The 14,175-nt window shown below is 40.6% G+C and overlaps 1 protein-coding gene across 1 annotated transcript; it reads left to right on the forward strand.

The window, feature by feature from the left end:
* Window positions 1–1,152: 1,152 nt before the first annotated feature.
* Window positions 1,153–8,485, forward strand: LOC139715282 (uncharacterized). Its single transcript, XM_071626859.1, has 4 exons — window positions 1,153–1,242; window positions 3,439–3,491; window positions 4,338–4,505; window positions 5,976–8,485. Exons 1-4 carry the CDS (start codon window positions 1,208–1,210, stop codon window positions 8,480–8,482), a joined length of 2,763 nt encoding a protein of 920 aa, XP_071482960.1. The 5' UTR covers window positions 1,153–1,207; the 3' UTR covers window positions 8,483–8,485.
* Window positions 8,486–14,175: the final 5,690 nt, after the last annotated feature.

Below are 14,175 nucleotides of genomic sequence, written 5' to 3' on the forward strand. Positions count from 1 at the left end.
GAAAGGAGGAAGGATCTGCTTCCCACCTCCCTGCTCCTACACTGTAAGACGGATGTTAAATACTGGGCTGGCGTTACATTTATACAGGTGTGGGATGCCAGCTGAGGAAAAACGAGGACAGGACCCGAACGGCAAGTGAAGATAGCACGAGGAGGAATTGGGGGCTCAAACCAACAAACGATTATCATCAACAGAGTATTGCATAAAATAATTTGAGTCGAGATAGCGTTCCATATACGTGTACTCTACTAGCTCTCTGCGCTGCTGCTACGACCACTGATCTCAGTGGCTACGACATGCATGCAGTACGGTATCGTATCGTCAATGATTTACATGTATACAGTGTATGGACTGCGCTATTGCTGGAATACTAGTACAACGACAACCAAGCAAGCTTCATGGTACTTAGTATGATATACGGCATATACTATGCGGTCAGATAGTATACCTTCATTCAGAAGCAGAACCGCCACTTCAGCTGGGAGTATTAATCTATGTGTGATTCTTCTGGTACAAAGTACATGTATATCCATGGCGCATATACTACAGTAAAAGGCTTTATGACCTAGTAAAATTTAGTAGTAAGTATCTCATGCAATGCGTTTGAAGTCATGTCGGCCGTCATGTCGATATTAATCATTGTTTTGTTTTACTAACGTTAATCGTTTTGGAAGAAAAGTATGCTTGTTCGGGCCCGATTATGTGGTATGAGCTTCGTACAGTGCAATGACAAATGGCAATGCCAATAACAATAATGGCAATGATCATGGAGTTCTTATTCAAATGCTGAACATCATTGCCTTCACTCTTCTTTCTTGCACTTGTGTATTGTTAGGGATTGAGTATTGAGCGAAAGATCGGTCTGTATCTGGTCGTCGGGGAATGTTCCGCGGAGACTGCGTCTGGCTTCACGGATCCCCTTACGGAGGAGAGCGATAACGTAAAAATATAGACTCCTCCGGACAGACGCCATACGAGACGGATCTTTCTGTCTATTGTAGGGATGGATAACCATTTAGAGTCTACTACTAGTAGTCTAGTACGGTGTAGGTCTATTTATAGTATTAGTTTTTGAAACATGGCTGGCTGTGACACTGTGTAATCATTAGTGCTTGTTCTGTGTTATTGTTATGATGGTCATTGCAGATGAAGGCTATTGAAGAATGCATGGATATCTTCTCTTAATCATTTCAAGCTTCGGTCAGCTATGACTCATGAGTGTTTGGGAGAGTTTAATATCAGGTAAAATTACAGCACAGAAAATATCATTGTCTAACTCTACATGTATTGTTAAACTTTTCAGTGCTACGTCACGTCAGTAAAACCCCAGCCCGGGCGGGGGATGGGTGCTGCATTGTAAAACTGTTGAACCACTGGCACTGTGGATGTGGGAGCCAAAACGGGAAGCATTCTCGGGCTGGTCGCAGTTACATGTTCATCAGTAGGCCTACCGACTGTACATCAACACATTTACACATTGTAAATTTAGAGGTCTTGTCAGTTGCAGTCGACTGAATTCATTTTCAGCACCAGTGCAATGGAATGTCAGTTTTCTAGTAGATCTATCGTAATTTTTGTAATTTTCATTAATATATTTCAGACTCAAACAGATTAGAGGAGACAATTACGTTATTGTATTGTTTAATAGAGCAACAACTACAGTGATTCTAAATTTCTATATCTGGTTACTTAGTCTAGTTAGGAGTCTACTGAAAAATAAACAGTCAGTCATAGATGTATACGTGTGCTGTTCATGCGATGCTTGTCTGCACTTTGTAGGACAGGGGAGTTTATATGTACATACATGTACCTTGCAAAGCTCAAATGAAACAACAAGTACTAAACTTTAAGTTTGATCAAGTCAAATGACAGAAAAAAAAAGTGCAGTTTATTTGCGTGACAAGAAACTAGCACAAAAATGAAAGTTCACAAATTCATTTTTTTGCTAGTAGTATGCACCTATTATATTTTTATCTCTGTGGTTCAACAGAATTAATGTGAAATTCATATTTACCTGACTGAGCATGCAAACTTGTACACATAAATTTCCATTTTTACAGTATGAATACAAGAGACTAGAGACTTGCATGTCTTGCTCTGACTGTTGTATCATACTGTAAATGTGGAAATTTTCGCGCATTTTGCACAACCAGAAACTAGCGCAAAAAATAAAAGCACACAAATATTTTTACTTGCCATATTTGTTCCTGTGCGTGATGTCTTGATTCCGCTGAATTAAAAACACGCGAAACTCTTCTTACCCGGCCAAGTGCAAAAAATTAGTGGCGCAAAAATATCCACTTTTACAGTACTATTTCCTTTTGGATTCTGAAGACAAAAGTAGGAATTTAGGATGGGGGGTTGGGTGTCTGGACACGTAAGACTCGCATACTGACTTGCTTATTTTACTTTGAGTACGGTATGCATTTACCCACAGCTCCTCACTGACAAACAACTGTTTACGTAGGCGCGTCATTGTCAAACCAGACGCACTTTACAGTACGCGTCCGATCCCACAACCTGTCCGGACACCCAATGACTGGGTATAAAATGCACTATATGTTGGTATTTCTTGAACACATCAACAGCTGCAGGGTTATTGAGATGAAAAGAGTCATGTGATGCACATAGCCATAAGCCTCAATGCCTACTCATTTGTTCTCTTCTCCAGTGGGCAATGTTGGGTTGGACATTGAAGGGCTGCCTAATATGTAGTCTCAGAAGAAGAAAAAAAATCTAAACTTTTAAGAGTTGAAGAAAATCTCAGTGATATGATTTCAACACTTCTACTTACATTGTATGAAATAACAGTGTAATCTGAGCCTGACCTGCTTTGTGTTCGCTCACACATTTTGAATGGGGTGTTTCACAGAAGCTCACTGTTTCAAGAAAAAAAAAAGTGAAACCATAACATCTTGCAGTACAAATGATGTATGTCCAGCACAGAAGTAATATTACTCTCTGTCTGTTTTACTCCATTTAAACAACTTTAAGAAAATGTGTGGCATTGCATCTCAACACATTTTGGGCTTAAACAAGTGCAGAAAAATGTCTTTGTCTGTCGTGTAGATCTGGTTTCCGCACTAGGAAAAAATAAAATAGGAAAACACCAAATAGTATATTGGAAGGCTGTGGGCACTATACACATTGAAATATTGACCATGAAGGGACCTTTAACCCACTGAAGACGAGTCCTGCGTATACACGTGCAAGCGTCTATTGGAAGTACAGTGTGTGTTGTAGCAAAATCAGCCAATCCTCAATGGGTTAAGCTTGCAGCCAATCACTACCTGTATTACATATGATATGGAATGCTAAACACAGGGTAGTGAACCAATTGTTTCTCTTTTTTGGAGAATGCAGAGACAGATGGTAGCTTAGACAGGTTTAACTTTATTTTGCCAATTCATACCTTTTTCCTTCATGTGTTCCTCATAGAAACATCAGCAAGAAGACAAGAATGAGTGATACAGGGTCTACAATGAGCTCAGGTGAGTGTAACTGTAGCTAACTTTCATTTGTTGCCTTGAGTAACAAAGTAAAATTTCTGGTAAAGTTCAAGTATTACTATTCTTTACCCATTGAAGACTAATCCCAACTACAATTAAGGGCGGGTGTCTATAGGAAATATGTAAAATAACAAAATCAGCTCATCCTCAATGGGTTAAAGATGAAATTTGAAAAATTGTTGCTGTTGCTAAATTATATAACCAGAAACTTGTGGTTAGACTTCTATTTAACCTCATTACTTCTTGTCTGATTCTAAAGTATCAGTTCCTTGATTTCAGGCATGTCAGTAACATAACTGATGAGCAATGCTGGATGATACCCACCAGCTGAGAGTAATAAATTCTCATTTCATGGGCACCTGTTCCAAATTTCCGTGGGAAAAAAGAAATGGTTGAATCCTTGTTCCATCTCTTTTTGAAATTTTGACCATCTACAGAAACAGTAGCTCTCAGAATGTAGATAATGGATGTGAATGCCAGAGTACAGGTACAAAGCTCCTCTACTTCATTATTTGCAATCAACTTGATTCAAGGCTAGCCATTCCCTTGGCATCTTCACTAACTACCCCTCCCTCCCCCCCCCCCCCCCCCCCCCCCCCCACGCACACACAGGAACACACACAAATACTCACATCTACAGTGTACATTGTAATACCACCACCACCAAAACCCGGCACAAAACAGGAGGCATTTACTCTCCTGGATATTTCACTATGGTTGTTAGCCAATCCAATTTGGGGTAAACCTTTGTAGGTAAATAAGGGAGTTCTTGCTGTAGAAGATCACAGTTTGATAGTGCTGATTGCCTCTGCTTAAATCACTACACAGATGAGGAGGACGTGTTTGAATGTGGTCGGTGCAAGCAGAAGTTCACAGACATGACTGTCTTTATGCAGCACAAGAAAGACAAGAGCTGCCAGAAGCTGAGGAAACCAAAGGCGGGCGACAGCGACCACCAGTCATCGCAAGCTGTTGGAGACCACGTAGTAGCTTCAGGTGGGGACCCTCTCTCCCAATTGAACTCACATGTTGTTCAGCATTCATGGTATGTTCGTAAAGGACAAGAAAATAAACTTTTCTGTTCCTGTCAAGTACCAGAAGCCACATTTCTGTGGTGTGAGACTATGTTTTCTTTCTTTTTTTAAGATTTCTTTTCACTTTAGTATTTCATTTGATGAAATAACATTTTTCTTGCACTTGAATCTTAATTTGGTCATAAGTCTTTCTTGTTTTGTTTGTTTCCCAGAATTGGGGCATACACTTTGTATGTAATGAATTTGATTACTGGCAGTTCCATTTAATCTTTCTCAAATATATATTCAGTGTAATTCAGAGTTTTGCCAAGTTACTGGGCACAAGGTGATAATTTCTGTGACAAAATTACCCCAGAAATTGATAAGTTAACTGTGAATTGCACAAACTATCTAATTGGCTGTACTGCAAACCCCTTCGCCCCACCCCCCCCCCCCCCCCCCCCCCGCCCCAAAAAAAAAAAAAAATGCAGAGTGTAACATCGTTGAACAACTATCATACTCCCTCAACATGCAAGGCATACAATTTGTGGTGGTGTCTGTAGATGTTGAGCAAGGCCTAGCTGCAAACACATCCCATTTAGTAATATGCCTAAAATTCCAAATATCCTGACAGCAGTCAATGGGCATGCAGAATTCTACTTGTTGCTATGGTAGTGGTTGACATTGCAAGATGCTATCATATCTATCATGTAAAGCCTTGTAGTCTCACTCATACAAGATTCTTAATCTTTTTGCAACATTGTAATAAGAATGGTACAAATTCTTGTTTCAAGCCAGAAAAATCAACATCTGCTTTCAAAAATTAATGACAGAAATTTTCTTGTATTTTTTTTTTTTTTTTTTTTTTTTTGCTCTCTGAATACAAAATGTTGATAACACTTTTAATCTCTCTCTGAGAAAAAAAAATCTCTCAGTACTGGCAGTTTGTTTTCTACAATATCATAACTTTAACCATTAACCAACTCACTCTAGTATATATGCCAGACAAAGTGATACCATTCCCACCCTATGTCATTAAATGCTTTTATTTGCTTTGACCTGTCAAGGCAGAGACTCCAACTCTCCCGTTTTCGACGGGAGATCTCCCGCCGAAAACCCATTTTTACAAAATCTCCCGTTCTCCCGTTTGAGATTTAATTTCTCCCGCCCTGGCTCTATGTCTCCCGTTGGAAAGGATTTCTTACTTATTGCTACTGTATGTTGAAAAAAAAAAGCCTTAGATAGCACCAGAGAGCATCTAGAATCCTAGGAACTTCGTACTTCGCACACATCAACTCGGAGTCTCCCGTTTGCTAGGGGCTTCAGGCGGGAGAATCTCCCGATCAGAAGGTGTTTGGGGTTGGAGTCTCTGTCAAGGTCTCACACAGTATAGCAACATTCTTTTTCAAAACTCAGCAGCACTCTGATTTGTGCACCATATGTTTGTTTTCAGATGTTCTGGATGGGATCTTGATGAGCGATGCAGATTCTCAGGCAATCTCTCAAATGCAAGATGTAGAGGAGGGAAATGGGAACATCTCCAGTGTGTCTCCATCCCTTAGTGAGCTGTTCACCACAAAGGCCAGTGACAAGGAGGGGGTGTCTTCGCAGTTGACGCTAGACATCCTCAATGCCCTCACTGCCACCAACAAGCAAGTCTTGGACCCGGCTGCAGGGCAGTGCGATCTCAGCCAGGAGTGGATGCCAAATCAGGAGGGCTATGAGTCTCATCCAGAGGAGAAGAACAATTCTGCCTCTCAGGCAGACCTCACGTCATTCACCCAAATCACATCATCAGATACACACTCCCAAAAGCGGCATCACACTGCACACGAGCATGAGGAGATGAATGCCGACACAAGCCCCGATTCCAAAGCAGATACGTCTGTCAGGATGTCCTCGAGGAGAAAACGTCCAGACCATTCTTGCAAGCCATGTAACCTGAACTTCTTGAGTCGCTTCAAATTGGAGCAGCACTTGAGCACCAGGAAGCATCGGAATGCCCTGAAGAATCAGAAGGGTGACAAAGACATGCCAGTCACCAGAAAACGAAAGGGGAGGCCAGCCAAGAGGGGACTGTGCAAATCGTGCGGGACAGAGGTCAGTTCAGCAAAAGAATTGCAGCAGCACATGAGAGATGAACACAGGCAAGATTATTACAGGAGTCAGCAAAGCAGTGCAGGGGCTGAGAGGCAGGGAAGGGACACAGATGACAGCACAAATCTTTGTCGCGAGTGTGGGATAATGGTTGCCACTAGATCCCTCCTTCGCCATGAAAGGAGGTGTGCAAACAGGAAACGTTACGAATGCCCACTGTGTAAGCATCAATCCCGTGAAAGGACAGAGTACCAGTCCCATATCGAGAGCCACAAAGTTTGGATTGAGATTGACAGAACACATTTTCAGATTCCTAGTAGCAACAAGGACTTTAGAAAACCCAGGAGAAGTAAAAGACAGAGTAATAGTCATCCGAGCAAAGAAAATGATGAGAGTGCAATCCTCAGTTCATCAAATCAGAATCTAGACAGTGAAAACAAGATGACACTCTCCCCTGTTGATCTTGCTGCTCTAGGTTTGATGCCAAAACGGCAGCTCAACAGCACAGCAGATGACGAATGTCTAGATGCCTTTACTTCCAGTGTGAGTGAGGCTGCCCACAGGGGAGATCATGAAGGTAGCAGTGAACAGCAGAATGACAGTGAGGATGCACAAACCGCTGACAGTGAGGAGGAGGAGCAACACTCAAGCACAGTTAAAGTCAACTCGAGACAGCTGAAGTGCAAAGTGTGCGTGAAGTGGTTCCTCCGTAAGGGCCTCTCAAAACACATGTATGAGCAGCACAACATGGTAAAACAATTTCAGTGCCGTGACCTTAAGTGCCTTGAAACTTTTGTTGATGTAGATACTTTCAGTGCGCACATCACATCGCACTCTGACAAGCTCATGTTCCAGTGTTGCTGCCGCCATTGCATGCGACACACAAGGGATGTAGAGGTAGAGTACAAGGAAGGAATCAGGAAGTGGCGGATGAGGCAGTACTATGCCCAGCTCTCGTTCAAATGCAGTGTTTGCTGGATGAAATTTCCATCACAGGACCGACTGCAAAAGCACCTCGACTCCAATCCCCACAAGCATACGTGCGGGGAATGTGGAAAATTGACAGTCAGCAAGCGCCAGCTGAGACTGCACATGGAGAGCCATCAAGATGCCCGAGGATATCTCTGTGACATATGCGGGGGTGGCTTCAAGACAGATCGTGACCTTAAGAAGCACATGGCGTCACACTCCACCAAGAGGCCTTTCACCTGCGACGAATGTGGCAAGGGCTTTCTATTCAAGAACAAGCTAACTCGGCACTTCAACACTGTGCACTCCAAACAGAAGCCATTTTCCTGTGATCACCCGGGGTGCGGGAAGACCTTTGCAAGGAAGGACAAACTGAGTGATCATCAGAATTCCCACATGGCTGTTCGACCCTTTTCATGTAAGTTCTGCCAGAAGAGCTTCTACCGCAAAGACAGTGCGAGAGATCACGAGATCTTGTACCACACCAAAGATTACCCGTACTCCTGCAAGCTGTGTGACAAAGGTTTCCTTCGTCCAAAGGCGCTTGAGAATCACCAGAACCAAGAGCACACCAAGGATGTGCTCTTGATCGCCGACAGTCTCTTAAATCCACAAACCTCATCAGTGGCACAAACGGTCAAGAGCATCACTTCCAAACCTTCTGCTGTCAGCTACGTCCTTCTGAATGATTCTCAGTCCTTGACATTGCAGTCAATTGATTTTTCACAGTCTTCAACATCAGATGTGCCCTCCAGTGACCTTACCTACACCATGAGCGACATTTCCGGGAATGGAGTGTCAGCCCTAACGTACCAAATGCCAGGCATTACTCTCCCTGACGCATCAAACATTCAGGTCATCACTCAGGTACTGCCTGATGGCCAGTCCCCATGATGCCCATATGTGACCATGCATGGCAAAAGTAACTAAAATTTACCAGATAATATATTCTACCTAGATTACACTCAAAAAGAAGAGTTGTTGTCAACATAAAAATAGTTTATAACTCATTAAAATTGCATACTTCTAACCCACTGGCATATAGGAATGCCACTTTAAAATAAGGGGTAGGTGCTTTAAAGTTATTTCTATTTCCAATGCGCTGAGTCACCCTTCTTTTTGCACACGGCAAAAACAGAATGTAAAGTGTATCAATACCCTGCAAAGTAACTTTGTGACATGGAAGAACATTGTTCAAATATTGTTTTCTTAAAATATGAGAAATGTGAAGCTCATTATGTGTAGATGTAATAATAAGAAGAATATCCAAATTACACCACAATCAGCTGAGTCAACCTGAAATGTTGTTTCTCTTTAGTTTTCACTTTAAATGTTCAAATTTGGTGTGAATTTCATAATATATCTGAAATTGTCAAGTGCTTTGAAAGGCTTTTGTAATATTACAAAAGCCAACAACAATATTGTTGGCACTAGACAAACTTTCTGTATAATGATGATGATTATAAGTACTAGTAGTAGTACTAGTACTATTACTATTACTATTATCATAAAAAAAACATGTTTCTGCCCTCCTGGAAAATGAGCACTTGCAAATTATTGAGGCTGTTGTAATGCATGGCCATGCAATTATGTTTGTGTAATTTACAGTCTATGTACAGACTAGGTGATCTGCCATAAAAAGTGTTAATGATGTGAATGCCAGCCGCATGAATGGTGTGATGCAAGTCACAAACATCAAAACACACAAATGTAGGACTGTATCTTGTGAATCCAGCGCATCTTGTCATTAAGTCCCCTGCAAAGGCTCCATTGTGTGCAGTGGTTTAGTCCCAGAGGTAGTAATTGCAGTGCTGCACCGGCTGCCAGACCAGATCCAGTGGGACTTTACCTCCACTCCTGCGAGATGTCAGTTATCTTTTTCCCTGTTCTCTATTCAATTCACACCCTGTCGACTGCCAGTATAACTAAGCACAAAAAGGGAGCATATGACACAAATTAGAGTGATTTTCTTTTCTTTTTTCTGACTCCATTGTGTATTTGATGGATGTACGTGTATAGACTTTCTGAACTATTGTAGTCTCTTGTGTAGTTTTAAAAACGCTACACTGTAGAATTTATTTCCGTCTTTCACATAATTTTGGGTACATGGGCCATGCATATGTTGAATCTGTCAAAATCAGAATCAAAACACAACTTTCGCCTTTTATAGCCTTTGATTCAGAGTCATAGATTCTACAACTTGTATTTTTCTTTTCTTTTCTTTTATGGTGGAGGAATACCTATCTACTACAGTATTTGAAAGGTTAAGTTTTAGTAAGCTGGGTGTAGTTACCCAAAAACAGTATTGCCATGTACATCAACTATTGTGGGACTGAAGGAATGATGTTCACTTCACATGCTGTATTTGGCCAACCCATTTCATTAGTTGCCTGATAAGAATGTCATTATTGATGCACATTGCAGTGGGGACTTTATGAGGTTAACTGTGTTTTTGCCGAATACAGTAAAAGCAGACTTGTACGTTATTAAAGACAAGGGTGCTTTTTTTTTGGGGGGGGGGGGGAAACCCATGGCAGTAAGTTGCAAGAGAAATGCATATGTTCATTCATCTCTGACAAATGTAGACTAGAATGAATCTCTTAAGTTGGTCAGATATATCAAAATCCTCTCATATCAAGGTGATTTGCAGGCCTCAAATCCTTATATTCATTTGTTTTGTTTTGTTTTTGTTTTTATGCTGATATAGTGAGAAACCTCATGTAACAATGTAATTGTCTCAGTTTTTAGGTCCTTGGTATAACAAGGTTCCCCTGGTTGGTGTATTGGGATAGGCAAAGCACTGGCTTTGAAGTACTGTATACGCTGAATATTTAGTGAGGTTTTTATTTTCACGAATTTTGATAGTCGTGTGCTCTTCGCGAAATTAAAGACACACGAAAATGACTCTGATCCCGATGTGGATGTGACACGTGCATATATGTTTCTCCGTTCAGTACAGTACTCCATGATCGCAAATTTAACCACTTGCAAAATCGTCGGGAAGTCCCGATTTGGGAAAATTTAGACTCACTAAATATATGGCGTATGCAGTACATCTTTTACCCTTTGCTTGCAGGAACTTTGTGGGTACTATAGTTCTGTGGGCTTTAAAAGTTCTCATTGTGAGCAGGTTAAATGGAATTGTTTATGGGAAGGGGAGATCCACGTCTTTTTAGAGGAAGTGCAGTGCTAGAAGAAGTGTGTAACAAAGATAAAAAGTTCCTAACAGTTGAATAGGAATGTAAGACAATTAAATGTATTTTGTGTGCAATAGCTCTTTACAATATTTTCATGTATTAAAGATGCCTTGAGAGTAATGTTGTATCTGCACAAGTTATGTGGCTTTCCTGCGTTGCATCCGGGCTGAGAGTAGCTTCAGAAATAAAAATCTTGAAAGTGCACATATGTTGTTAGCTGTTGTGCAGCTGTTACCTCTTCTTCCTTGACAGTTGAGAAAAATACAGACTCTAGAATGAGTTCCTACATATCAAAATCCCTTGAACTTGTTTTGGAATAGCATTCAGAACCTGCAACTCATGCAGTGTAGCCTGGACACCATCTGTGATGGCAAGATTGTCCGTGTAGCAGTGCAATGTTGTGTCTCCAATACGGGAATGGTATGCATATTGGCACAAGCTGATGAATTTATGATCCTTCCAACAATCCAACATGACCTGATTTTTCTCTTTCTTTTTTTTCTTCTTCTTCATCTTCTTCTCTTCTGAACAGTGCGTACATACAGCACGATTTCTTGGGTAACATCTGCTTGTACTTTCGTGATATTAAAGTGAACTTTCAGATGCAGTGTGCTGCCCTTTGCAATTAATTTCAGCTCGCCAGGAGCATTTGTGTTATACTATGGTAGAAGTGCTTTCTGGTGAGTGCAGTTGATTTCCATTGTGAGGTCATCAGTTGCCTTTTGTTGTTGTTGCTCGTTTGCTGTTCTCCTCCGATAACATTAGAACAGCAAATGCCAAATTTCTCATAAGGCAGGCCTGCCTGCTGGCTTTGTACCAGAGAATTAAATTCTGTACCAGAAATTCACTTTCACTTTCTCAGGTCTGCTTGGAGGAGATAATTCAGCCACTTTCCAACTCCTCCAGCCAAAGCCAAACCCCTTCTCCAACCCCCCACCTTCACCCCCACCCCTCAAATGCCCTTAACCCCTACTTCCAATTTCAAACCCTACCAGCAACAGCAGTATTGCAAAGGCACTGTAGGCCTCAATGCATTTGCAAGCCATCATCACACTACAATGTACTCTAATGAAAGTGGAAAACCTAAAGCTGAGAAAAATGCCACGTAAAATCTGATTTCAGCTCGTAAGGTGTAGAAAGATTTTGGTTTTCAAATAATATGTGTGAAAATCCTGTGATTTATCAGTTACTTGGACTTTATTGTGAAAAGATTGATTTAAAGGAAACATGAAAATGAAATCCATTTATAGTTAATGGAACAAAGAAATTAAAAAAAAATCAGAATGGTGACATATTTCTCCTTTGTAATTTGTGAACTTTTACCTCAGAATTATTATGCGTGCTCTGCTCAGATGAGGTGCCTTGTACATTGTAGTTGGAAGCTGATGACATACAAGGCTTCTATACATGTATGGGGAAAATCTCAAAGTAGGCTACAGTGTGTGCCTCTGTGTGTGTGTGTGTGTGTGTGTGTGTATGTGTGTGTGTGTGTTTGTGTGTGTGTGCATGCCATTTCACATCAGATAAATTTTCAAAATATTAAAGAATTATATGTGTCAGCACACATAGTAATTGTGATAAGCAGGTCTTTCCAAACCCTTTTGCAAGCTGTGTTCTGTCTTTCCCAGCAGGCAGACATCTTGCTCTGTTATGTCAATTTTGTTGATCCTTTCCTCTGTTCTCTCTGTTTCCTCTCTCTTTTCCTCCATCTTCTTCTCATTCTGTCTGTCACTCCTCTTGGCCCTTCCTCACTCAAGGCCAAGACTGAAACAAACCAATGCTCACCACTCACCGCTTGTCTTACGTTCACATGGCAATAATTTTGATGTTTGTGCAAGGTACGGAAAATACACAAGATCCAATGTTTATTGATAGATAAATAATCACAGCATTCAAGAATTTTACCATCACACACCGGTTTTGTTGATAAGATGCAGTCATCTTGTCTTACATTGCTGTCCTGTCTTCAATTAAGTGCAGGCAAAAAAAAACAAAAAAACAAATTACATCACAATATCACATGTACAAAATTAAAAGCGTATTTCCAACTCTATAACATGTACTGTAATAGTGGATGTTTTCGTGGTGTGGAAATTTTTGCTCATTTCACACAACCAGAAACCAGCTTGGAAGTAAAAACACACGCATATTTTTGCACGTCATATGTTCCACTAATAAATGTCTTGATTCTGTGTAATTAAAAACGTGTAATTACATTTTACTCGGCCAAGTGCGAAAGATTACTCGCGCGAAAATAACCACTTTTACAGTAATGTGCACACTGAGCATTCCACTTTCTGTTAAAGTTGATATTGTTCGCATCATTGCTGACAGTTCCTGGACAAACATAATCTTGTTTCTGTCACCCCAAAAGTTGTTGTCTGTTCACATATCATTGACATGCTGCATTTCATTCTGTATTGCCTGCATAAACCTGTTGAGGATGGTTTGATTTTGCTACAACCTGTATTTCTCATGGACGCTTGCCCAAGTCTACTCGGGACTCGCCCTCAACAGGTTAAAGTACGTAGTGTAGATATTCCTGTGCCTTGCATGACTGGTAGGAGACCAATTTTTGACAAAAATTGCTTCGATCTGCATCACAGGTACATTGTGCACTTCAGAGTTACACTGTGTGCTTATGAGCTACAATATGTACAATGACACAAAGTATACTGAGATACACTCTGTGCTTTAGACTTATACACTGTGTGCTATTGAGTTGCATTCTGTGGCCAAGCACACCAAGTACAATGTATGTACCTCTGCACAAACACCACATAATGAAATGAACAGTCACTTCTTCTCTTGATTTCAACTGATCTGGCTTTACCAATGATTGTAATGTTATTCACATTGTAATATGAAACACCTTCCAATCTGAACTGAAGACCAACTTTGTGAATGATGTGTGACACACTGCAGGAGCTGGGCACCTTTGAATGGTTCAGCAGCTAAATGGCGCTATATAAATGCTGTTTCATCATCGTCGTCGTTGTTGTCACCATCATCATCATCATCATCATGTTGAATCTGACCCCTGATCTCATGTCACCGTGATCTAAACACAATGTATGTGTACTCATGACTGGATACAATACCATAAGTGCATTCCAGTGTATAACAAAGTCCTCAAGACCGACAGTTTTCTTTTGTCATATTGAAATTTCATTACAGTTCAGTATTAAGAGTAAAGTACGTAAAAATATATAAATGATAATTTGGGGCCCTAAATTTTTACTTTGTTGTAATGAGATTTTCCTTTAAATATATAACTGTGTTCATTATAATGGGAAGTGCACAACACAAAACATCTACACCGAGTTTCAATGAATTCTGTCATATATTTCAGTTAATGCAAAAAGTAATAAATTTAAATGCTAGATGATA

The sequence above is a fragment of the Diadema antillarum genome, unplaced genomic scaffold (assembly GCF_040938485.1).
Source record: "Diadema antillarum isolate AM-2024a unplaced genomic scaffold, OU_Dant_1.0 seq00003223_RagTag, whole genome shotgun sequence".
In the NCBI taxonomy this organism is placed as follows: domain Eukaryota; kingdom Metazoa; phylum Echinodermata; class Echinoidea; order Diadematoida; family Diadematidae; genus Diadema; species Diadema antillarum.

Excerpts from the sequence above, each read along its gene's own strand:
- LOC139715282 (XM_071626859.1), top strand. The coding sequence starts at position 1,208 with ATGACTCATGAGTGTTTGGGAGAGTTTAATATCAG. Across the intron at positions 1,243-3,438 it reads TTGGGAGAGTTTAATATCAG|AAACATCAGCAAGAAGACAA; the intron begins GTAAAATTACAG and ends TGTTCCTCATAG. Across the intron at positions 3,492-4,337 it reads AGGGTCTACAATGAGCTCAG|ATGAGGAGGACGTGTTTGAA; the intron begins GTGAGTGTAACT and ends ATCACTACACAG.